Below are 26,979 nucleotides of genomic sequence, written 5' to 3' on the forward strand. Positions count from 1 at the left end.
TAAATTAATTAATTTTAATTAATTAAAATTAATTAAATTAAATTAAACGGAGATAGAACCTTATCATTCTAAACGGAGATAGAACCTTATCATTCTAAAGTTAACGGAGATAGAACCTTATCATTCTAAACGGAGATAGAACCTTCTCATTCTAAACGGAGATAGAACCTTATCATTCTAAACGGAGATAGAACCTTATCATTCTAAACGGAGATAGAACCTTATCATTCTAAGGGGATTCTTCGTTTCAGGGATTAATTGACTGTACAAACAATACGTGTTGTATGGTAATGATGGTGTATTAATTATGAGGAGTGCTGTGATGGTTGATTATTATTGGGTTATTTTATTTAAAACATTTTTACTAATCAGCTGCATCCTTTTTAGACTCTGTTTCTCAATCATTGGGTGAATTCTTAAAAACATAATAACGTGACAACGCTATCAAATGACTAATAATCTTGTAAGAAAGAATCTTTATTGGTACTTTCTTTGTGATTTTTAAAGTGATTTGACACTAAACCGCCATGGCTGAGTACAAAGTGGAGGTGACTACAGGTGACATGTCCCTCGCGTGCACGTCTGACTACATCTACGTCACGCTGGTTGGAACCGAGGGAGAGAGCGAGCGCACCTGCCTGGACGGCTACGGCAGAGACTTCAGATCTGGGACGGTGAGATGATCTCTGCGGGGAATGAATGCGGGTTTAAATATAGTAGTTAGTAGTAGTAGTAGACTTATTATTTGATGAATGAATCACGCAGGGGCGTATAGTAGCTGGGGGAAAGGTGGACCTGACTACCCAGCAGGGAGAGGGGCCCTTGAAGATCCTGGAATTAAAGTTGTGTTTTGTTTGTAATGTTTTTTTAAATATATTTCGAATGAATTAGTGTCATAACTTATTTAAATTTGTTTGACTACATCAATTGAGAGAATTAACTTTGTGCAACAGTTCTCCCAAAATATTGGAAGATCTGTGAGACCCCTCTTGTGGTTGGTACTAAACAATGGTTTAGTCCAGGGGTGGCCAACCCACGTCCCGCGAGCCGTCCGCAGGCCTTGACCTGTCTGTGTGCGGCTCTTCAATCTATTCATCAAGGCCCAATCCCAATTCACCCCTAGCCCTTCGTTTTCACCCCTATGGCTCGATTTGCGCGTTCACGTTTAGGGCGAGGGCTGTCTCAATTCATATTTCGTCGAGGGCTAGGGGTAAGGGGGAGGGCTAACTATTACTTCGTTTCGAGGGATTTCAGGACCAGACTAGCTTCGAAGGGCTAACGGTACGCTACCCCTTGATACCAGGATGCATTGCGAATCATCTACAGAAATCTTATGTCGCTCTATTCAATGCGGAAATGTCATTTTAATTCTCTGTAATTACTTATTAATAAAGATTTGAAAAATTATGATAACCATCTTATTGTCTTAGTTTAATGTCATTACAATGCATTATAGACCTTTTATTTATAACACGCATAACCCAAAAATCGCTTTTATGTCGGTGCTGTGTCTAACGTTACAGTAACGCAACGCTGCATGACAGTCGAGCATTTCAGAGATGTACAGTCATAAATCAATTATTACCTGTGGCGTTTGACAGCGGATGATGGTACACATATGTAAAGTTATCTATCAAACGTTCGGCTGACTTGTACATGATGCGCATTTTGACCTATTTCCACCCGCAATCTAATCCGAGCAGTTGTTATTATGTAATATTATTAATGGGTTGTATCATTCATTTCAATGCATTATAGACCTTTTCTTTATAACAAGCACAACAACAACAAAACGTTATCATGCCGATGTGCTGTGTGTCTAACGTTACAAGCTGATTTGTGCATGACAGCCGCGCATTGACATTTCCATGTCTGATGTCTAATGTCTGTTGTACTAATGTCATTTCAATGCATTATAGACCTTTTCTTTATAACAAGCACAACAACAACAAAACGTTATTATGCCGATGTGCTGTGTGCTGTGTGTCTAACGTTACAAGCTGATTTGTGCATGACAGCCGCGCATTGACATATTTCCATGTCTAATGGCATATGACACGCGAAATGTAACTACAGTTAAGGATACGCGTAAAGGATGATGATATATCACCGTTCGACTCTACTGAGAAATGTTTCCGCTTATTTGTCATCTCTCCTTCACAGGCAAATGTGGCCGCGTCCCCAAGAGATCCTCTTTCTACGTTTTTGACCACCACTATGATGGATTGATTTTTGGATTCTAGACGACGAATTGTTCTGAGAAAGGCGCTTGGTAACGTGATTTTTGGACAACGCTTTATGACTATTGATGGACTGGTTGTTTTGGTTGGAGTCATTCATTGTCATTAAATTCATTGTCATTATTGCGATGTCCACAAAAAAGACATCGCTGACGGAAGAGACTAAAAAAGGAACGTCTAAACACTACAGTGTGTTGATAACAAACGAAAATAGATGCTTATAGCACACGCAACAGAAATAAACACAGCTGAAGAAGGCATTGCGAGATGTGAGAATTCGCCGGCAACACAACGCGTCAACCGTACCGCGTGATGACGTAGGCGCCGTGAAGGGTTGTCCCAATTCATAGGGCTTTGATTTCAAGGGGTAGGGCTTGTGACGTATTCGAAGGCCTTGCCTTCGAATCGAGTGACACTCGAAAACGAGCCATAGGGGTAGAAAAGAGAATCGGGATTGGGCCTAAATGTCTGTGGCTCGCTCTCTGTGACTCGATAGGTTTTGCTATGGTAATCTATGGCAGTGTTTCTCAACCCTCTCCTCGGGGTGCCCCAGCCGCACCACATTTGATCTGTTCCACCACCAGCTCACCTAATTCAACTAATCAAGTACAAAGCAATTATGGTTTGTTTATACTGTTGGTTCAAATGAATGAACAAGTCCATGTCGTGTTGTGTTAACAGAAACACATTTTATTTTAGTGACCTAACGTCACCCGCGATTGTGAAACTCTTAAGAAGCTAGTCTGAACAAGTAACTCTTAACGAACGTTAAAGGACAACAGCTAGTTTAAGTATGTCAACCATGTCTCTATTCTCAATAACTTCTGTATTAATTGTACCAAATTGGGGCCAGTAACATTAACTTGTGTGAGTAAGTTATATGTGTGTGCAAGCATGTTTTTGATATTGTCAAATCGTCTCACTTTTAATAGTTGAGCTGTAACACAAATATACCAGGGAAAAAAAGGAAAATGGACAGACCTTTTTTGGCCAAAGGGCAGCAGAGACAAGTACAGGAACACAGGTGAGGTCTCACAATACTAGCGTTTTAACAGTGCAGTTCATTTAGAGTTGAGAATAGCTGAATCTGTAATGTTTTTGTTTTTAATGAGATTGAACCAGGTCCACCTGATGGAAAGATGTAGATTACTACCTGAGATTTGTACCATGAGATTACTAACTGTAGATCACCTTTATTCATTACCTTAATGTCATGTAAGTCAATCGTATAGAAACAACTCACTAAAATTGACTATTGCACAACTGATTTGAAAAATAAATCCACCGAGGGGGGGGAACCCCCCTACTCGGTACCTTGCCATATCTTGGCTTTTGCTGAAATGACACCACTGGTCTCGTAGCCTATTGGAAATTGCTCTCCTATTTAAGAATAAATGTTCTATATCAATATATGCACGAGAGTTACGGGTCACAAGAGGAAGGTGGTCCACAGAGGTTGTTAATGTTTAGGGCCCACAATGTGGTGGCACGCCCCTGGAATCACGTCAGATTATCAACATTAAAAACGGGGTAACACTTGAATACTAGCATGGCAGGATGATGTGGACAGAGCAGGGGAGGCAGGCGTCGGAGGACGGTCTCAACGCATGGAAAGGAAACAGGACACTTTATTTGTTTATACTTTATTTGTTGTCAGCAACATTTCAGGTTTAACACACCACACAAACAGAGCAACATCATAAACAAACAAACAAACAACACAAGCTCGTGGGGCAGATGTCACGAGGTCGGGTTCGGGGAGCGGGATCATTGATGACGGTTAGACAGGTGCGGTTAGACAGGTGCGGTTAGACAGGTGCAGTTAGACAGGTGCAGTTAGACAGGTGCAGTTAGACAGGTGCGGTTAGACAGGTGCGGTTAGACAGGTGCAGTTAGACAGGTGCGGTTTGTTACGTGAGGTTTATGGCATGTTTGCCTAAGTGAGAGAAATAAAATGTATTTAAACAAAAAGAAAATGAATAACTACAATATATAATAATAATAAACTGTATTTGTATAGCGCTTTTCCTGCAAACGTTGCAGCTCAAAGTGCTTTAATCATTATATAATCTTAATTTAATTATTTTGTAATTTAAATGCAATATTAAAAGGATGAGTTTTTATAATCTTAATTTAATCATTTAAAGGCAATATTAAAAAGATGGGTTTTTAGTCTTGACTTGAACATATGTGCTGAGGTTGCATCCCTAATGTAAACTGGCAGTGAGACAAAATCTGGAGCATAAAATGAGAATGCAGCCTCACCAAATCTCTTCTCAAATTCTGGAGGTGCTCTGTGATGATCCTGGCTCTGTGGGGGCGAGCGTTGTCATCCTGGAGGATGGAGTTAGGTCCCAGATTCTGGAGATATGGGATCGCCACTGGCCCCAGAATATAATTCCTGTCAATTAGTCTGTGTGCGGCTCTTCAATCTATTCATTAAATGTCTGTGGCTCGCTCTCTGTGACTCGATAGGTTTTGCTATGGTAATCTATGGCAGTGTTTCTCAACCCTCTCCTCGGGGCGCCCCAGCCGCACCACATTTGATCTGTTCCACCACCAGCTCACCTGATTCAACTAATCAAGTACAAAGCATTTATGGTTTGTTTATACTGTTGGTTCAAATGAATGAACAAGTCCATGTCGTGTTGTGTTAACAGAAACACATTTTATTTTAGTGACCTATAACGTCACCCGCGATTGTGAAACTCTTAAGAAGCTAGTCTGAACAAGTAACTCTTAACGAACGTTAAAGGACAACAGCTAGTTTAAGTATGTCAACCATGTCTCTATTCTCAATAACTTCTGTATTAATTGTACCAAATTGGGGCCAGTAACAATAACTTGTGTGTGAGTAAGTTATATGTGTGTGCAAGCATGTTTTTGATATTGTCAAATCGTCTCACTTTTAATAGTTGAGCTGTAACACAAATATACCAGGGAAAAAAAGGAAAATGGACAGACCTTTTTTGGCCAAAGGGCAGCAGAGACAAGTACAGGAACACAGGTGAGGTCTCACAATACTAGCGTTTTAACAGTGCAGTTCATTTAGAGTTGAGAATAGCTGAATCTGTAATGTTTTTGTTTTTAATGAGATTGAACCAGGTCCACCTGATGGAAAGATGTAGATTACTACCTGAGATTTGTACCATGAGATTACTAACTGTAGATCACCTTTATTCATTACCTTAATGTCATGTAAGTCAATCGTATAGAAACAACTCACTAAAATTGACTATTGCACAACTGATTTGAAAAATAAATCCACCGAGGGGGGGGAACCCCCCTACTCGGTACCTTGCCATATCTTGGCTTTTGCTGAAATGACACCACTGGTCTCGTAGCCTATTGGAAATTGCTCTCCTATTTAAGAATAAATGTTCTATATCAATATATGCACGAGAGTTACGGGTCACAAGAGGAAGGTGGTCCACAGAGGTTGTTAATGTTTAGGGCCCACAATGTGGTGGCACGCCCCTGGAATCACGTCAGATTATCAACATTAAAAACGGGGTAACACTTGAATACTAGCATGGCAGGATGATGTGGACAGAGCAGGGGAGGCAGGCGTCGGAGGACGGTCTCAACGCATGGAAAGGAAACAGGACACTTTATTTGTTTATACTTTATTTGTTGTCAGCAACATTTCAGGTTTAACACACCACACAAACAGAGCAACATCATAAACAAACAAACAAACAACACAAGCTCGTGGGGCAGATGTCACGAGGTCGGGTTCGGGGAGCGGGATCATTGATGACGGTTAGACAGGTGCGGTTAGACAGGTGCGGTTAGACAGGTGCAGTTAGACAGGTGCAGTTAGACAGGTGCAGTTAGACAGGTGCGGTTAGACAGGTGCGGTTAGACAGGTGCAGTTAGACAGGTGCGGTTTGTTACGTGAGGTTTATGGCATGTTTGCCTAAGTGAGAGAAATAAAATGTATTTAAACAAAAAGAAAATGAATAACTACAATATATAATAATAATAAACTGTATTTGTATAGCGCTTTTCCTGCAAACGTTGCAGCTCAAAGTGCTTTAATCATTATATAATCTTAATTTAATTATTTTGTAATTTAAATGCAATATTAAAAGGATGAGTTTTTATAATCTTAATTTAATCATTTAAAGGCAATATTAAAAAGATGGGTTTTTAGTCTTGACTTGAACATATGTGCTGAGGTTGCATCCCTAATGTAAACTGGCAGTGAGACAAAATCTGGAGCATAAAATGAGAATGCAGCCTCACCAAATCTCTTCTCAAATTCTGGAGGTGCTCTGTGATGATCCTGGCTCTGTGGGGGCGAGCGTTGTCATCCTGGAGGATGGAGTTAGGTCCCAGATTCTGGAGATATGGGATCGCCACTGGCCCCAGAATATAATTCCTGTCAATTAGTCTGTGTGCGGCTCTTCAATCTATTCATTAAATGTCTGTGGCTCGCTCTCTGTGACTCGATAGGTTTTGCTATGGTAATCTATGGCAGTGTTTCTCAACCCTCTCCTCGGGGCGCCCCAGCCGCACCACATTTGATCTGTTCCACCACCAGCTCACCTGATTCAACTAATCAAGTACAAAGCATTTATGGTTTGTTTATACTGTTGGTTCAAATGAATGAACAAGTCCATGTCGTGTTGTGTTAACAGAAACACATTTTATTTTAGTGACCTATAACGTCACCCGCGATTGTGAAACTCTTAAGAAGCTAGTCTGAACAAGTAACTCTTAACGAACGTTAAAGGACAACAGCTAGTTTAAGTATGTCAACCATGTCTCTATTCTCAATAACTTCTGTATTAATTGTACCAAATTGGGGCCAGTAACAATAACTTGTGTGTGAGTAAGTTATATGTGTGTGCAAGCATGTTTTTGATATTGTCAAATCGTCTCACTTTTAATAGTTGAGCTGTAACACAAATATACCAGGGAAAAAAAGGAAAATGGACAGACCTTTTTTGGCCAAAGGGCAGCAGAGACAAGTACAGGAACACAGGTGAGGTCTCACAATACTAGCGTTTTAACAGTGCAGTTCATTTAGAGTTGAGAATAGCTGAATCTGTAATGTTTTTGTTTTTAATGAGATTGAACCAGGTCCACCTGATGGAAAGATGTAGATTACTACCTGAGATTTGTACCATGAGATTACTAACTGTAGATCACCTTTATTCATTACCTTAATGTCATGTAAGTCAATCGTATAGAAACAACCCACTAAAATTGACTATTGCACAACTGATTTGAAAAATAAATCCACCGAGGGGGGGGAACCCCCCCACTCGGTACCTTGCCATATCTTGGCTTTTGCTGAAATGACACCACTGGTCTCGTAGCCTATTGGAAATTGCTCTCCTATTTAAGAATAAATGTTCTATATCAATATATGCACGAGAGTTACGGGTCACAAGAGGAAGGTGGTCCACAGAGGTTGTTAATGTTTAGGGCCCACAATGTGGTGGCACGCCCCTGGAATCACGTCAGATTATCAACATTAAAAACGGGGTAACACTTGAATACTAGCATGGCAGGATGATGTGGACAGAGCAGGGGAGGCAGGTGTCGGAGGACGGTCTCAACGCATGGAAAGGAAACAGGACACTTTATTTGTTTATACTTTATTTGTTGTCAGCAACATTTCAGGTTTAACACGCCACACAAACAGAGCAACATCATAAACAAACAAACAAACACAAGCTCGTGGGGCAGATGTCACAAGGTCGGGTTCGGGGAGCGGGATCATTGATGACGGTTAGAGAGGTGCGGTTAGACAGGTGCAGTTAGACAGGTGCGGTTAGACAGGTGCAGTTAGACAGGTGCAGTTAGACAGGTGCAGTTAGACAGGTGCAGTTAGACAGGTGCAGTTAGACAGGTGCAGTTAGACAGGTGCAGTTAGACAGGTGCAGTTAGACAGGTGCAGTTAGACAGGTGCAGTTAGACAGGTGCGGTTAGACAGGTGCGGTTAGACAGGTGCAGTTTGTTACGTGAGGTTTATGGCATGTTTGCCTAAGTGAGAGAAATAAAATGTATTTAAACAAAAAGAAAATGACTAACTACAATATATACTAATAATAATAAACTGTATTTGTATAGCGCTTTTCCTGCAAACGTTGCAGCTCAAAGTGCTTTAATCATTATATAATCTTAATTTAATTATTTTGTAATTTAAATGCAATATTAAAAGGATGGGTTTTTATAATCTTAATTTAATCATTTAAAGGCAATATTAAAAAGATGGGTTTTTAGTCTTGACTTGAACATATGTGCTGAGGTTGCATCCCTAATGTAAACTGGCAGTGAGACACAATCTGGAGCATAACATGAGAATGCAGCCTCACCAAATCTCTTCTTTTGTACATGTGGTACACAGAGAAAACCAGCGTCAGAAGACCTGAGAGCTCTATTGGGCTGATATGCTAGCAAAAGGTCTTTCTATATATAGCTTTTTTGGTTGATTATTCCTCCCCTTTAATAATACCAATTGGTAGGAAAGCCTGATTAGTCACCTTTACAACGAGGTACAACTTGTAAGGATCATGCATTCGTGGAATGAGCAACACAGCTAAACGTGTGGGTAGCGGCCCAACAATATTTGCCCAAATCCCCTATATTCTTCTGTTGGTATTCACTCTCGTTTTGAGTTGCTTGGTGGATTGGATGATTGCACTCTCCCACAGTAATAAGGAAAAAACAATACATATTGGCCATTTTTACACTTTATTCATTTTACATTGTCAGGGACCTCAGTAGTGTGTGGAAGATCCATACGCTGTCACAACAGCTTGGCACCTCCTCCTCATGCTGGTCACCAGCCTGGTCACACTGCTGTGGGACGGCATCCCATTCCTCAACTATTTGCTGCAAGTCAGCCAACATGGTTGCGTTGGTCACTCTGGCACGTACAGCACGCCCAAGCTGATCCCACAAGTGTTCAATTGGGTTGAGGTCTGGACTCACGGCAGGCCATTCCACCCTCTCCACTCCCAAATTCTGGAGGTACTCTGTGATGATCCTGGCTCTGTGGGGGCGAGCGTTGTTATCCTGGAGGATGGAGTTAGGTCCCAGATTCTGGAGATATGGGATCGCCACTGGCCCCACAATTTCATTCCTGTCAATTAGGTGCCAGTCAGGTGGCAGTCACACACCTGTGACTGACATACACCTGCAGCACTTGAAGCTCAAAACGAGAGTGAATACCAACAGAAGAATATTGCAGGGGATTTTGGCAATTATTTTTGGGCCGCTACCCACACGTTTAGCTGTGTTACTCATTCCACGAATGCATGATCCTTACAAGTTGTACCTCGTTGTAAAGGTGACCAATCAGGCTTTCCAACGATATAAAATACAATACCAATTGGTATTATTAAAAGGGAGGAATAATCAACAAGAAAAGCGTTTCCGAACTTTTTTTGAGGGGTTTATATAAACCCTAATCAGTGTCCGTTTTCTTCAACAATCCCATTTTTCTCCTTCGTCTTTCTGCAGGCGTAGAGTGTGGGACATCTTTGAGTGTCTAGAAAAGCGCTATAAGTCTAATGTATTATTATTATTATTATATTTTCCATGGAGCGCACATTATAAACTGTTTTTGTAAAAAGGCCCACGTAGAGGGATTTCTCTGAAGCCAGCATTTGGTAACAGCTTTTTTGCATACAACCAGAATAAACCTTCAGGTAATACAGAAACAGAGAGGAAAAGGACATTGCAATGTTGACTGCCAGAATCTTAGACATTAAATCACTTTATGACACCCCCCCCCCCCCTCCTACTTATGGGAAACGGCTGTGTTATCACAAAAATGGTTTAAACAGAACAACATCAAAGTGTCTTCAAGTACTGTAAATATAGGCTCAGTAGACCAGTGTTTCTCAACCCTCTCCTCGGGGCGCTCCACATATTTGCCCCGAGGAGAGAGTTGAGAAACACTGCAGTAGACAAAAAGGCAAGTCAGACCCCGTAACTTCAATATAAATAATATCTGTTTTCGAAAATGTTTAGGGTTTCAACCACACAATAAACAACGAATGAACGAATGAAATTCAAAGGAATAATAAATTCACTTCACCCCTTCAGCAATAATAATAAACTGAATTTCTTAATAATTATAAAGTATGCCCTTCAAAATGAGTACAGGATTTTAGAATGTTTCTTTTTCACAGTCAATTAATTAAACAAAAAAAAGGTCCCAACCAAAGTCCCAAGTTCACTCCTCTAAAATGATTCGTTCAAGTCTGTTCCTTGAATCCCCGAGGCAAAAAGTAGAACCCCCGATAGTCAGTTCATTGAAAAAAGCGCTCGTCAGCTCTCAAACGAACACGCAGTGGATTGGCTCACCCGGTTGACGAGGTCCTCAGCGGCGCGGTGGGATCAACATAATATCCAGGGGTGCACATAACTGGTGCGCCAGTGCGCATGCGTCGCCAAAATGCATGCTGCGCGGCAGATCAGCCGCATGAGGGCGCTTTTGCGCACCCCAAAAAAAAAAAAAAAAAAACGTTCATCACAAAAAATATATCCTCTACCATGGTTGAAATTGAGGACAGTGATAATTTACAGCAGTCAAGAGAGCAGTGACGATGACGATTAAGCTTGTAGCATAAATAAATGCTTAGGCTGTAACTTTTTGTTGAAAAGTTGATTTCAGTGTTTACAGAACAGAGCAGTGCTTAAAGAGATGTCAGTTGATTTCATTGTGTTTAAAGGAGTCTGACAGACTTTCATGCTTAAAGAGCAGTCATTTGATTTTGCATTTGTTTATTTTGTTTTGCACACAATCATTTGTTCGTTCATCTTTATTTATGAATAAATGTCGTTTTGCTAATATAAGTTATCCATGTATCCCTTTTTCATCCATCCTGTGGGACGGGTCGTGACTCGCGAGCTCGGGGAGCACCAAACAGCATCCCTAGGTGCTCCTCTGAGCACTGGCCCCAAAAAGTTATGTGCACCCCTGATAATATCATCCACAGGGAACGTGTATCCCACAGCGTGAGTGCCGCTCTCTTCTCCAAAGCAATGCGCAAACACGGGAGTTTTACCGTTTTACAGACCCTTTCTTTTGTTCAAAACCGACAGCAAAACATTTACCGACTACAACAAAAACCTCTTCTCTAGCTCGTCCTCTCTCTCTCTGGTGAATGTTCACCTTCATTCATACAAGTGTCTTCACCTTCATTAATACAAGTGTCTTCACCTGCGCCAGAGCGCTTTGACGGGTACTTTAAAGAGACAGTCCCCCAAAACAAGAAGACATTATGGGCCCTATTATGCACTTCATCAATAAGACGAGGCGGTAGATCTAAACTTAAGACGTGGAGGCGTGGTCAAGGCCACTTTGCTATTATGCGTGCTGTAGTGGGCGCCTAAAACCCGGCGCTAAGCAAAGAAATTAGTCATGGGTGTGTTTTGGGCGTCTTCTCAATCAACCCAATCAGCGTGCCAGGTGCCATTCCCTTTAAGAACCGGCTGCGTTGAGTCATTAGCGCTATGCTATTATGGAAGTCCTGAGAAGGAGGTCAGCGCGCTTCTCTGCCTCTCCCTTCTGAAATAAAGCATTTATACTGTGACCGTAATTGACGTCTTGCCGTGGAGCCACGTGCGTGTTCATGTGTGCCCACATGCATGCGCAAACCGCGGAGGCGCGCTCGTGTTTCAAAACGTGCATGAAGTCTAAACTTAAGAACTTTTCAAACCACTTCTTAGCGCTAGGAGCAAAGTCAGATCGCATAATAGCAGGGGCGCCTAGTGCACTTCATTAACATATGAACACTCCCACAATGAGCAATATATGCACGGGAGTTTTACGTCTTATGTGTGGGCGCCTATCGACACCTGCATAATAGCAGTAGCGCGTATGAAGCGCATAATAAGGGTGGCGGTAGGTCTTAACCTGGCGGTGCGTCTTAATTAACACTTAAGACGGCAAGTTAAGAAGTGCATAATAGGGCCCTATGTATCACAAAACTAGGAAAATAATTATATAAAAACACTTCATGGCTTTCTCATTTTTCATACCAGTCATTGCTCATATTAACCAGGGTTAGGGTTATGGCTTATATTAACCAGGGTTAGGGTTATGGCTCATATTAACCAGGGTTAGGGTCATGGCTCATATTAACCAGGGTTAGGGTTATGGCTCATATTAACCAGGGTTAGGGTTATGGCTCATATTAACCAGGGTTAGGGTCATGGCTTATATTAACCAGGGTTAGGGTTATGGCTTATATTAACCAGGGTTAGGGTTATGGCTCATATTAACCAGGGTTAGGGTTATGGCTTATATTAACCAGGGTTAGGGTTATGGCTTATATTAGCAGCATGGGGAAAACACTGATAGATAGACTAATAAACCTCCATGTTTAGGGCTATTAGTGTCCAACACTTTGTGTTTTCTTTCTCAACACAGTACATCAATGTGGCTTTGTCACAACTTCTTTCCAAAAAGATTGAAAGCATGGACATAACCAGAACATGTGGGTGTGGTCAACTTGCATTGATCCACACTCCTATAGGTCCTCTTGCAGCTACTCACTGGTACCCAGAAGCGTGACCACGTAACCCCAATCCTAGCTTCACTCCACTGGCTCCCCGTCCGCTTCCGTATCGATTTTAAATGACTTTTGATTGTTTTTAAATCCCTGAACAGGCAGCAAGCACCTCCGTACTTGGCTGACCTATGGCACCACCACAGTCCATCCAGAGCCCTTAGGTCAGCTGACCAGCTGCTGCTGGAGGTCCCTAGGACCAGACTCAGAACCAGAGGGGACAGAGCCTTCTCTAAGGCCCCTAGGACCAGGCTCAGAACCAGAGGGGGTAGAGCCTTCTCTAAGGCCTCCCCTAGGACCAGACTCAGAACCAGAGGGGACAGAGCCTTCTCTATGGCCCCTAGGACCAGGCTCAGAACCAGAGGGGGTAGAGCCTTCTCTAAGGCCCCCAGGACCAGACTCAGAACCAGAGGGGGTAGAGCCTTCTCTAAGGCCTCCCCTAGGACCAGGCTCAGAACCAGAGGGGACAGAGCCTTCTCTAAGGCCCCCAGGACCAGGCTCAGAACCAGAGGGGACAGAGCCTTCTCTAAGGTCCCTAGGACCAGACTCAGAACCAGAGGGGGTAGAGCCTTCTCCAAAGCAGCCCCTAGGCTCTGGAATAGCCTCCCCCTCCACGTCAGATCCGCCCAGAGCATCGAGGCTTTTAAAAAACGAGCTAAAACACATCTCTTCTCCCTGGCCTTTGACCTGAGGTGAGCCTGCCTCCCGACACTGCACTCTTTGCAGTTTTATTTGTATTGCACCTTGTTTTTAGTGTATTTCATCTATTGTATCTGTTTTTTTATTATTAAATTATATCATCTCAGAAAGAAAGCGTGACTCAGTTTGACGCCGCCTGTTGTATGACGATGGGTAACAGCTTGTATTATACAGTATTATTGTGACATGACAACCATAACAGTGGCATCAAAGCGTAGTAGCAAATGTTTCGCCAAAACAACACACTGCCCCCTAGTGGCACTCCAGAGGACTTGTGGACACAGGCAAGGCAAAGTTATTAGTACAGCACATTTCATACAACAGGGCAATTCAAAGTGCTTTAATACATTATTTAAAAATACAGCAAGAGCAGCATAGTAAGAAAATAAAAATGACTGAGTAAAAGCAAATATAAGAAGTAAATAGATAAAACATTTAATAAGACAATAGTTGATGGATAAAATACATTGATAGAAGTGTCTGTGTTTAATCATAACTGATGCAAAACATGAAGGTTTTTAGCTTTTAGATTTAAATATTTTAAGGGTTCGGGCCTGTTTGATTTCTTCAGGGAGTTTGTTCCAGGAGCGAGTGGCAGCGTGACTGAAAGCTGCTGCACCGTGTTTTGTTTTTACTCTTGGAATGATTAGCTGATTAGTCTCAGCTGACCTTAGGGACCTTGCGGGAATATAGGGTGGGAGGAGATCTGATCTGAGATCTGTATTTTGGTCCAGGACCACTTTGTGATTTGTATGTGATTAGGAGGTAACTGCTTTGACTCCGTTCTCCACACAGACGGGGAGCTACACCGTCGCCGCCTCCTCCTCTCTAGGGCGCCTCCTGCTGGTCAAGCTGGAGAAGGAGCAGTACCTCCTGCTGCCAGAGGAGGAGTGGTTCTGCTGCCAGGTGGTGGTGACCACGCCCCTGGACGAGGTCACCCTCTTCCCCTGCCACAGATGGGTGTCCCGGGGGGAGCTGGTGGAGCTGAGGGGGGGGAGAGGTTTGTCCTTAGCCCAGTATGGCCCAGTATGGCCCAGTATGGCCCAGTATAGCCCAGTATGGCCCAGTATGGCCCAGTATGGCCCAGTATGGTCCAGTATGGCCCAGTATAGCCCAGTATAGCCCAGTATGGCCCAGTATGGCCCAGTATAGCCCAGTATGGTACAGTATAGCCAAGTATAGCCCAGTATGGTACAGTATAGCCCAGTATGACCCAGTATGGTACAGTATAGCCCAGTATAGCCCAGTATGGTACAGTATAGCCCAGTATGGCCCAGTATGGCCCAGTGTGGCCCAGTATGGTACAGTATGGCCCAGTATGGCCCAGTATAGCCCAGTATGGTACAGTATAGCCCAGTATAGCCCAGTATAGCCCAGTATGGCCCAGTATAGCCCAGTATGGCCTAGTATAGCCCAGTATGGTCCAGTATGGTACAGTATAGCCCAGTATAGCCCAGTATGGTCCAGTATGGCCCAGTATAGCCCAGTATGGTACAGTATGGCCCAGTATAGCCCAGTATGGCCCAGTATGGCCCAGTATAGCCCAGTATAGCCCAGTATGGTACAGTATAGCCCAGTATATCCCAGTATGGCCCAGTATAGCCCAGTATGGCCCAGTATAGTCCAGTATGGTACAGTATGGCCCAGTATGGTACAGTATGGCCCAGTATGGCCCAGTATGGTACAGTATAGCCCAGTATATCCCAGTATGGCCCAGTATAGCCCAGTATGGCCCAGTATAGCCCAGTATATCCCAGTATGGCCCAGTATAGCCCAGTATGGTACAGTATAGCCCAGTATGGCCCAGTATAGCCCAGTATGGCCCAGTATGGCCCAGTATAGCCCAGTATGGTACAGTATAGCCCAGTATAGCCCAGTATGGCCCAGTATGGTACAGTATGGCCCAGTATAGCCCAGTATGGTACAGTATGGCCCAGTATAGCCCAGTATGGTACAGTATAGCCCAGTATATATCCCAGTATGGCCCAGTATAGCCCAGTATGGCCCAGTATAGCCCAGTATATCCCAGTATGGCCCAGTATAGCACAGTATGGCCCAGTATAGCCCAGTATAGCCCAGTATGGCCCAGTATAGCCCAGTATGGCCCAGTATAGCCCAGTATGGTACAGTATGGCCCAGTATAGCCCAGTATAGCTCAGTATGGCCCAGTATAGCCCAGTATGGCCCAGTATAGCCCAGTATGGTACAGTATAGCCCAGTATGGCCCAGTATGGCCCAGTATGGTACAGTATGGCCCAGTATAGCCCAGTATGGCCCAGTATAGCCCAGTATGGTACAGTATAGCCCAGTATAGCCCAGTATGGCCCAGTATGGTACAGTATGGCCCAGTATAGCCCAGTATGGTACAGTATGGCCCAGTATAGCCCAGTATGGTACAGTATAGCCCAGTATATATCCCAGTATGGCCCAGTATAGCCCAGTATGGCCCAGTATAGCCCAGTATATCCCAGTATGGCCCAGTATAGCCCAGTATAGCACAGTATGGCCCAGTATAGCCCAGTATGGCCCAGTATAGCCCAGTATATCCCAGTATAGCCCAGTATGGCCCAGTATAGCCCAGTATAGCACAGTATGGCCCAGTATAGCCCAGTATGGCCCAGTATAGCCCAGTATATCCCAGTATAGCCCAGTATGGCCCAGTATAGCCCAGTATGGCCCAGTATAGCCCAGTATGGCCCAGTATAGCCCAGTATGGTACAGTATGGCCCAGTTTGGCCCAGTATAGTCCAGTATAGCTCAGTATGGCCCAGTATAGCCCAGTGTCCTTAGCCCAGTACAGCCCAGTATGGCCCAGTATAGCCCAGTATAGCCCAGTATAACCCAGTATAGCCCAGTATAGCCCAGTGTCCTTAGCCCAGTACAGCCCAGTATGGCCCAGTATAGCCCAGTATAGCCCAGTTTGGCCCAGTATAGCCCAGTATAGCCCAGTATAGCCCAGTATAGCCCAGTATGGTACAGTATGGCCCAGTATAGCCCAGTATGGTACAGTATGGCCCAGTATAGCCCAGTATAGACCAGTATGGTACAGTATAGCCCAGTATAGCCCAGTATAGTCCAGTATGGCCCAGTATAGCCCAGAATAGCACAGTATAGCCCAGTATAGCCCAGTATGGCCCAGTATAGCCCAGTATGGCCCAGTATAGCCCAGTATGGCCCAGTATAGCCCAGTATGGTACAGTATGGCCCAGTATGGCCCAGTATGGTACAGTATGGCCCAGTATAGCCCAGTATGGCCCAGTATGGTACAGTTTAGCCCAGTATGGTACAGTATGGCCCAGTATAGCTCAGTATGGCCCAGTATGGTACAGTATAGCCCAGTATAGCACAGTATGGTACAGTATGGCCCAGTATAGCCCAGTATGGTACAGTATAGCCCAGTATATCCCAGTATGGCCAAGTATTGCCCAGTATGGCCCAGTATGGCCCAGTATAGCCCAGTATGGCCAAGTATTGCCCAGTATGGCCCAGTATGGCCCAGTATATCCCAGTATGGCCAAGTATTGCCCAGTATGGCCCAGTATGGCCCAGTATAGCCCAGTGTCCTTAGCCCAGTACAGCCCAGTATGACCCAGTATAGCCCAGTATAGCCCAGTATGGCCCAATATAGCCCAGTATGGCCCAGTATAGCCCAGTATGGCCCAATATAGCCCAGTATAGCCCAGTATAGCCCAGTATAGCCCAGTATGGCCCAATATAGCCCAGTATGGCCCAGTATAGCCCAGTATGGCCCAATATAGCCCAGTATAGCCCAGTATAGCCCAGTATGGCCCAGTATGGCCCAATATAGCCCAGTATAGCCCAGTATAGCCCAGTATGACCCAATATAGCCCAGTATGGTACAGTATAGCCCAGTACACCCCAGTATAGCCCAGTATAGCCCAGTATGGCCCAATATAGCCCAGTATAGCCCAGTATAGCCCAGTATAGCCCAGTATAGCCCAGTATGGCCCAGTATGGTACAGTATGGCCCAATATGGCCCAGTATGGTACAGTATGGCCCAGTATAGCCCAGTATAGCCCAGTATGGCCCAGTATGGTACAGTATGGCCCAGTACAGCCCAGTATGACCCAGTATAGCCCAGTATAGCCCAGTATGGCCCAATATAGCCCAGTATGGCCCAGTATAGCCCAGAATGGCCCAGTATAGCCCAGTATAGCCCAGAATGGCCCAGTATAGCCCAGTGTCTTATCAGATGTGATGCATGTATGTCTATCTATCACATCTATGTCTATCTATCACATCTATGTCTATCTATCACATCTATGTCTATCCATCACATCTATATCTATCTATCTATCACATCTATGTCTATCTATATATCACATCTATGTCTATCTATCACATCTATGTCTATCTATGTCTATCTATCACATCTATGTCTATCTATCACATCTATGTCTATCTATCACATCTATGTCTATCTATGTCTATCTATCACATCTATGTCTATCTATCACATCTATATCTATCTATGTCTATCTATCACATCTATGTCTATCTATGTCTTTTTGGCTGTTTCATTCAAGTCTACGGCCTTACATAAACATAAGCAGCAGTTAGCAGAGAGGTCAAATTTCCATATGAAAATGAAACAAGTTTGGCCATTTTCTTCTCTGATGAGTCTTTGCTGTTGTGGCCTTCTTCACTGCACAGCCACCACGCCTTCTGACGATGAGCTCCCCCTGCTGGTGGAACACAGGATGAAGGAGGTGGAGCTTCGTAAGGAGCTGTACAGGTGAGTGGTGACTAGGAGTGGTGACTAGGTTAACTGTACTAGTGAGTGTTGACTAGGTTAACTGTACTAGTGAGAGGTGACTAGGTTAACTGTACTAGTGAGAGGTGTGTGTTTGTGATTGTGTGTGTGTGTGTGTGTGTGTGTGTGTGTGTGATTGTCTGTGTGTGTGTGTGTGTGTGTGTGTGATTGTGTGTGTGTGGTGTGTGTGTGTTTGTGTGTGTGTGTGATTGTCTGTCTGTGATTGTGTGTGTGTGTGTGTGTGTGTGTGTGTGTGATTGTCTGTCTGTGATTGTGTGTGATTGTCTGTCTGTGATTGTGTGTGATTGTGTGTGTGATTGTGTGTGTGATTGTGTGTGTTTGTGATTGTCTGTCTGTGATTGTGTGTGTGTGTGTGTGTGATTGTGTGCATGTGTGCCTCCTGCCCATAGGTGGGCTGAGTATTCGGAGGGGGCGCCTCATTGCATCGATGCCAAAGACACCGACAACCTTCCTTCAGAGGTCAACTTCTCCTTCTCCAAGATGGTGGAGTTCGTCTACACCAAGAACGTAGCGTGAGTTCATAGTAGACAGAGTTAACAACAGATAACATGAGCACATAGAACACAGAGTTAACAACAGATAACATGAGCACATAGAACACAGGGTTAACAACAGATAACATGAGCACATAGAACACAGAGTTAACAACAGATAACATGAGCACATAAAACACAGAGTTAACAACAGATAACATGAGCACATACAACACAGAGTTAACAAAAGATAACATGAGCACATAGAACACAGAGTTAACAACAGATAACATGAGCACATAGAACACAGAGTTAACAACAGATAACATGAGCACATAGAACACAGAGTTAACAACAGATAACATGAGCACATACAACACAGAGTTAACAACAGATAACATGAGCACATAGAACACAGAGTTAACAACAGATAACATGAGCACATAGAACACAGAGTTAACAACAGATAACATGAACACATAGAACACAGAGTTAACAACAGATAACATGAGACACATAGAACACAGAATTAACAACAGATAACATGGCACATAGAACACAGAGTTAACAACAGATAACATGAGCACATAGAACACAGAGTTAACAACAGATAACATGAGCCCATAGAACACAGAATTAACAACAGATAACATGGCACATAGAACACAGAGTTAACAACAGATAACATGAGCACATAGAACACAGAGTTAACAACAGATAACATGAGCACATAGAACACAGAGTTAACAACAGATAACATGAAACATAGAACACAGAGTTAACAACAGATAACATGAACACATAGAACACAGAGTTAACAACAGATAACATGAGCACAAAGAACACAGAGTTAACAACAGATAACATGAGACACATAGAACACAGAGTTAACAACAGATAACATGAGACATAGAACACAGAGTTAACAACAGATAACATGACACATGGAACACAGAGTTAACAACAGATAACATGAGCACATAGAACACAGAGTTAACAACAGATAACATGAGCACATAGAACACAGAGTTAACAACAGATAACATGAGCACATAGAACACAGAGTTAACAACAGATAACATGAGCCCATAGAACACAGAATTAACAACAGATAACATGGCACATAGAACACAGAGTTAACAACAGATAACATGAGCACATAAAACACAGAGTTAACAACAGATAACATGAGCACATACAACACAGAGTTAACAAAAGATAACATGAGCACATAGAACACAGAGTTAACAACAGATAACATGAGCACATAGAACACAGAGTTAACAACAGATAACATGAGCACATAGAACACAGAGTTAACAACAGATAACATGAGCACATACAACACAGAGTTAACAACAGATAACATGAGCACATAGAACACAGAGTTAACAACAGATAACATGAGCACATAGAACACAGAGTTAACAACAGATAACATGAACACATAGAACACAGAGTTAACAACAGATAACATGAGACACATAGAACACAGAATTAACAACAGATAACATGGCACATAGAACACAGAGTTAACAACAGATAACATGAGCACATAGAACACAGAGTTAACAACAGATAACATGAGCCCATAGAACACAGAATTAACAACAGATAACATGGCACATAGAACACAGAGTTAACAACAGATAACATGAGCACATAGAACACAGGGTTAACAACAGATAACATGAGCACATAGAACACAGAGTTAACAACAGATAACATGAAACATAGAACACAGAGTTAACAACAGATAACATGAACACATAGAACACAGAGTTAACAACAGATAACATGAGCACAAAGAACACAGAGTTAACACATAACATGAGACACATAGAACACAGAGTTAACAACAGATAACATGAGACATAGAACACAGAGTTAACAACAGATAACATGACACATGGAACACAGAGTTAACAACAGATAACATGAGCACAGAGAACACAGAGTTAACAACAGATAACATGAGCACATAGAACACAGAGTTAACAACAGATAACATGAGCACATAGAACACAGAGTTAACAACAGATAACATGAGCCCATAGAACACAGAATTAACAACAGATAACATGGCACATAGAACACAGAGTTAACAACAGATAACATGAGCACATAGAACACAGAGTTAACAACAGATAACATGAGCACATAGAACACAGAGTTAACAACAGATAACATGAAACATAGAACACAGAGTTAACAACAGATAACATGAACACATAGAACACAGAGTTAACAACAGATAACATGAGCACAAAGAACACAGAGTTAACAACAGATAACATGAGACACATAGAACACAGAGTTAACAACAGATAACATGAGACATAGAACACAGAGTTAACAACAGATAACATGACACATGGAACACAGAGTTAACAACAGATAACATGAGCACATAGAACACTGAGTTAACAACAGATAACATGAGCACATAGAACACAGAGTTAACAACAGATAACATGAGCACAAAGAACACAGAGTTAACGAACAGGCACAGGGAACAATTAACACTGCAATGTCCAGGGGGGGAGGGGGGTGGCAGGGTTAGGGGAGGTTGTATGCATGTCCAGGGGGGACAATAATAATAATAATAATGGTTAGGGGTAGGGGAGGTTGTATGCATGTCCAGGGGGGGAGGGGGGGGTGGCAGGGTTAGGGGAGATGGTTAGGGGTAGGGGAGGTTGTATGCATGGGAGAACAGGTAGGTTTTGAGGTGGGATTTAAAAGTGGAGAGTGAGGGAGAGTCTCTGAGTGGTTGAGGGAGAGAGTTCCAGAGTCTCTGAGTGGCTGAGGGAGAGAGTTCCAGAGTCTCTGAGTGGCTGAGGGAGAGAGTTCCAGAGTCTCTGAGTGGTTGAGGGAGAGAGTTCCAGAGTCTCTGAGTGGCTGAGGGAGAGAGTTCCAGAGTCTCTGAGTGGCTGAGGGAGAGAGTTCCAGAGGCGGGGTGGGGCAGCTCGTGAAAAGGCACGGTCTCCCAAGCCTTTGAGTTTGGAGGGTGGGACAGAGAGGGGAACAGTGGATGAGGATGGGAGGGTACGGGGAGGGCGGTGGGGGAGAAGGAGGTCAGTCAGGTAGGCTTAAGAATTCAACATACACATTTGAAATACAATGAATTTCCATTTCCATGACCAACAACCTTTTCCCCCTTTCCCCGGCTCTGTCCCCACTAGTATCGCTGAGCTCAACCTGAAGGGTTTGGCCGGATCCACCGAGAAGTGGAAAGACTTGGAGCAGCTTAAGGAAGTGTTCTGGTTCAACAGAACACCCATTTCAGGTACTGACATGAACATGGATATGCAAGACAGAACTATCCATTATTGATGTATAGTTTGTGTTTGCTTGTTCCATATTTGTCATGTATGCATAATACACGCACACACTTACATACATACATACATACATATATACACACACACACATACATACATACATACATACATACATGCATACATACATACATACATACATACCTTTTTGTTTCTTTTTATTATTACTACTCGATCTGTTCAGTTTGTAAAGTGTCTTTGAGTGTCTAGAAAAGCGCTTTATAAGTCTATTGTATTATTATTATTATGATTATAATTATGATTATGATTATGATTATGATTATTAATAATAATATCATAAAACTGAACATGGATATGCGAGACAGAACTATATTATGAACTACGTACCTACGTTATTGATGAGCGTCTCCCTCCTAGAGTACGTCTCTGAACACTGGAAGGAAGATGACTTTTTCGGGCCCCAGTTTCTGAACGGAACCAACCCCAACTTGATCCAGCGCTGCTCTGCGCTCCCTCACAACCTCCCCGTCACAGAGGACATGGTGCGGCCCTTCTTGGAGGGCGGGAGTTCCCTGGCAGCGGAGATGAAGGTATGTAAATAAACCCTTAGGAGCCCAGGCTAAAACCTCTAAATATATACTGGACGTTACGGGTTTTTGTTAAAGGGATATGATGCATCTGGGGTTAGGGCGACCCATTTTGCTTTGTAATGGACTGCACTTATACAGCGCCTTTATCCAAAGCGCTTCACAACGGCCTCTCATTCACCCGTTCACACACACATTCACACACCAATGGCGGCCAAGCTGCCATGCAAGGCGCCGGCCCGCTCACTGGGAGCAATTTAGGGTTCAGTGTCTTGGCCCAAGGACACTTCGACATGTGGCCAGCCGGGGCTCGAACCGCCGATCTGCCAAGCTTGCGATCAGGCTCTACCTCCTGAGACACGGCCTCTACCTCCTGAGACACAGCCTCTACCTCCTGCGCCACAGCCTCTACCTTCTGAGACACAGCCTCTACCTCCTGAGACACAGACTCTACCTCCTGAGACACAGCCTCTACCTCCTGCGCCACAGCCTCTACTTCCTGAGACACAGCCTCTACCTCCTGAGACACAGCCTCTACCTCCTGAGACACAGCCTCTACCTCCTCAGACACAGCCTCTACCTCCTGAGACACATCCTCTACCTCCACCAGCCTCTACCTCCTGAGACACAGCCTCTACCTCCTGAGACACAGCCTCTACCTCCTGAGACACAGCCTCTACCTCCTGAGACACAGCCTCTACCTCCTGAGACACAGCCTCTACCTCCTGAGACACAGCCTCTACCTCCTGAGACACAGCCTCTACATCCTGAGACACAGCCTCTACCTCCTGAGACACAGCCTCTACCTCCTGAGACACAGCCTCTACCTCCTGAGACACAGCCTCTACCTCCTGAGACACAGCCTCTACCTCCTGAGACATAGCCTCTACCTCCACCAGCCTCTACCTCCTGAGACACAGCCTCTACCTCCTGAGACACAGCCTCTACATCCTGAGACACAGCCTCTACCTCCTGAGACACAGCCTCTACCTCCTGAGACACAGCCTCTACCTCCACCAGCCTCTACCTCCTGAGACACAGCCTCCACCTCCACCAGCCTCTACCTCCTGAGACACAGCCTCTACCTCCTGAGACATAGCCTCTACCTCCACCAGCCTCTACCTCCTGAGACACAGCCTCTACCTCCTGAGACACAGCCTCTACCTCCTGAGACACAGCCTCTACCTCCTGAGACACAGCCTCTACCTCCTGAGACACAGCTTCTACCTCCTGAGACACAGCCTCTACCTCCTGAGACACAGCCTCTACCTCCTGAGATACAGCCTCTACCTCCTGAGACACAGCCTCTACCTCCCGAGACACAGCCTCTACCTCCTGAGACACAGCCTCTACCTCCACCAGCCTCTACCTCCTGAGACACAGCCTCTACCTCCTGAGACACAGCCTCTACCTCCTGAGACACAGCCTCTACCTCCTGAGACACAGCCTCTACCTCCTGAAACACAGCCGCCCTTTGTTCACTCCATATAATTCAGCCTGGATCTGCCAAGCTGGAGGCAGATCGTGACTATGTCAGTGGGGGGTTTAATGCAAAATAAATTAATCAGCAATTAGATTGTCCCGAACCAATCAGAGTCCTTTGACATAATTGGAAGCGCCACGTTCCACACATGGGTTAAAGTTCCACACATGGGTTAAAGTTCCACACATGGGTTAAAGTTCCACACATGGGTTAACGTTCCACACATGGGTTAACGTTCCACACATGGGTTAACGTTCCACACATGGGTTAAAGTTTCTGAAAAGATGCTGACTGGCAAGAATGGATTTCCATTTGGGGAGATCTCAGGGACGAAAGCACCAGACTTGAATCGCCAGAGAATAACAAGCGGGGAGAAGAGCAAGGGACCAACAATAGACCCCTGAGGGACCCCACATGTGATGTCAACATTATCAGAAGCAGAGTCTCCCAGGACAACAGAGAAATGCCTACCAGCTAGATAAGATTTAAACCACTCTAATACAAGTCCTGAGAGACCAATGATAACAACGTACACTACCGTTCAAAAGTTTGGGGTCACCCAGACAATTTCGTGTTTTCCATGAAAACTCACACTTTTATTTATCAAATGAGTTGCAAAATGAATAGAAAATTCAAGACATTGACAAGGTTAGAAATAATGATTTTTATTTGAAATGATAATTTTGTCCTTCAAACTTTGCTTTTGTCAAAGAATGCTCCCTTTGCAGCAATTACAGCATTGCAGACCTTTGGCATTCTAGCTGTTAATTTGTTGAGGTAATCTGAAGAAATGTCACCCCACGCATCCTGAAGCACCTCCCACAAGTTGGATTGGCTTGATGGGCACTTCTTGCGTACCATACGGTCAAGCTGCTCCCACCACAGCTCAATGGGGTTGAGATCTGGTGACTCCACTGGCCACTCCATTACAGACAGAATACTAGCTGCCTGCTTCTTCCCTAAATAGTTCTTGCATATTTTGGAGGTGTGCTTTGGGTCATTGTCCTGTTGTAGGAGGAAATTGGCTCCAATCAAGCGCTGTCCACAGGGTATGGCATGGCGTTGCAAAATTGAGTGATAGCCTTCCTTATTCAAAATCCCTTTTACCTTGTACAAATCTCCCACGTTACCAGCACCAAAGCAGCCCCAGACCATCACGTTACCTCCACCATGCTTGACAGATGGCGTCAGGCACTCTTCCAGCATCTTTTCACTTGTTCTGCGTCTCACAAATGTTCTTCTGTGTGATCCAAACACCTCAAACTTAGATTTGTCAACACTTCTCCTTCAATTCCTCTGTCCAATGTCTGTGTTCTTTTGCCCATATTAATCTTTTCCTTTTATTGGCCAGTCTCAGATATGGCTTTTTCTTTGCCACTCTGCCTAGAAGGCCAGCATCCCGGAGTCGCCTCTTCACTGTAGACGTTGACACTGGCGTTTTGTGGGTACCATTTAATGAAGCTGCCAGTTCAGGACCTGTGAGGCGTCTATTTCTCAAACTAGAGACTCTAATGTACTTGTCTTCTTGCTCAGTTGTGCACCGGGGCCTCCCACTTCTCTTTCTACTCTGGTTAGAGCCTGTTTGTGCTGTTCTCTGAAGGGAGTAGTACACACCGTTGTAGGAAATGTTCTGTTTCTTGGCAATTTCTCACATGGAATAGCCTTCATTTCTAAGAACAAGAATAGACTGTCGAGTTTCATATGAAAGTTCTCTTTTTCTGGCCATTTTGAGAGTATAATCAAACCCACAAATGTGATGCTCCAGATACTCAACTAACTCAAAGGACGGCCATTTGTATAGCTTCTCTAACCAGCAAAATCGTTTTCAGCTGTGCTAACGTAATTGCACAAGGGTTTTCAAGGTTTTTCTAATCATCCATTAGCTTTTTAACGCGATTAGCAAACACAATGTACCATTAGAACACTGGAGTGACAGTTGCTGGAAATGGGCCTCTATACACCTATGTAGATATTCCATTAAAAACCTGATATTTGCAGCTAGAATCGTCATTTTCCACATTAACAATGTGTAGAGTGTATTTCTGATTAATTGAATGTTATCTTCATTGAAAAAAACAGTGCTTTTTTTTCAAGGAAATTTCTAAGTGACCCCAAACTTTTGAACGGTAGTGTATTAGAATACTGTGATCTACTGTATCAAAAGCAGCACTCAAATCTAACCAAACCAGAACTGATACACCACCAGCATCTATGATAAGTCTGAGCAGAGTGCGTTAAGGAGGGGTTGCCAGGCGAATGCAGCAGGGGCTGACTAGACTAGGCAGATAGCTACTTTAAATGTGACATAAGAACTACAGATATCTACTTTAAATGTGACATAATAACTACAGATATCTACTTTAAATGTGACATAAGAACTACAGATATCTACTTTAAATGTGACATAAGAACTACAGATATCTACTTTAAATGTGACATAAGAACTACAGATATCTACTTTAAATGTGACATAAAAACTACAGATATCTACTTTAAATGTGACATAAGAACTACAGATATCTACTTTAAATGTGACATAAGAACTACAACTATCTACTTTAAATGTGACATAAGAACTACAGCATTTGTGGTCCGTCTGCTTTCGTCCTCTGTGCAGAAAGGAAACATCTTCCTCTGCGACTACAAGAGGCTTGAGGGTCTTCCCACCAACGCGGTGGACGGTGAACCACTGCCCCTGACTGCTGGTCTCTGCCTGTTCTACAAGAACCCAGAGGACAAGCTGCTGCCTATCGCCATCCAGGTACACTCAAGCACACTATCATGGACACACACACACACACACACACACACACACACACACACACACACACACACACACACACACACACACACCCACACCCACT

At 43.7% G+C, this 26,979-nt stretch overlaps 1 protein-coding gene across 1 annotated transcript in view; it reads left to right on the plus strand.

Moving 5' to 3' along the window:
• Positions 1–527: 527 nt before the first annotated feature.
• LOC308154417 (hydroperoxide isomerase ALOXE3-like) overlaps positions 528–26,979 on the plus strand; it is a gene marked incomplete at both ends in the record, with an annotated part of 34,943 nt that continues 8,491 nt past the window's right edge. The window contains 7 exons of the mRNA XM_080527579.1: positions 528–674; positions 14,273–14,477; positions 18,153–18,234; positions 18,663–18,785; positions 21,929–22,032; positions 22,463–22,635; positions 26,733–26,876. Of these exons, the coding sequence (XP_080383705.1) occupies positions 528–674; positions 14,273–14,477; positions 18,153–18,234; positions 18,663–18,785; positions 21,929–22,032; positions 22,463–22,635; positions 26,733–26,876 (978 nt within the window). The remainder of the gene's footprint in view (positions 675–14,272; positions 14,478–18,152; positions 18,235–18,662; positions 18,786–21,928; positions 22,033–22,462; positions 22,636–26,732; positions 26,877–26,979) is intronic.

The sequence above is a fragment of the Nansenia antarctica genome (genome assembly GCF_963989245.1).
Source record: "Nansenia antarctica genome assembly, chromosome: 3".
Classification (NCBI taxonomy): Eukaryota; Metazoa; Chordata; class Actinopteri; order Argentiniformes; family Microstomatidae; genus Nansenia; species Nansenia antarctica.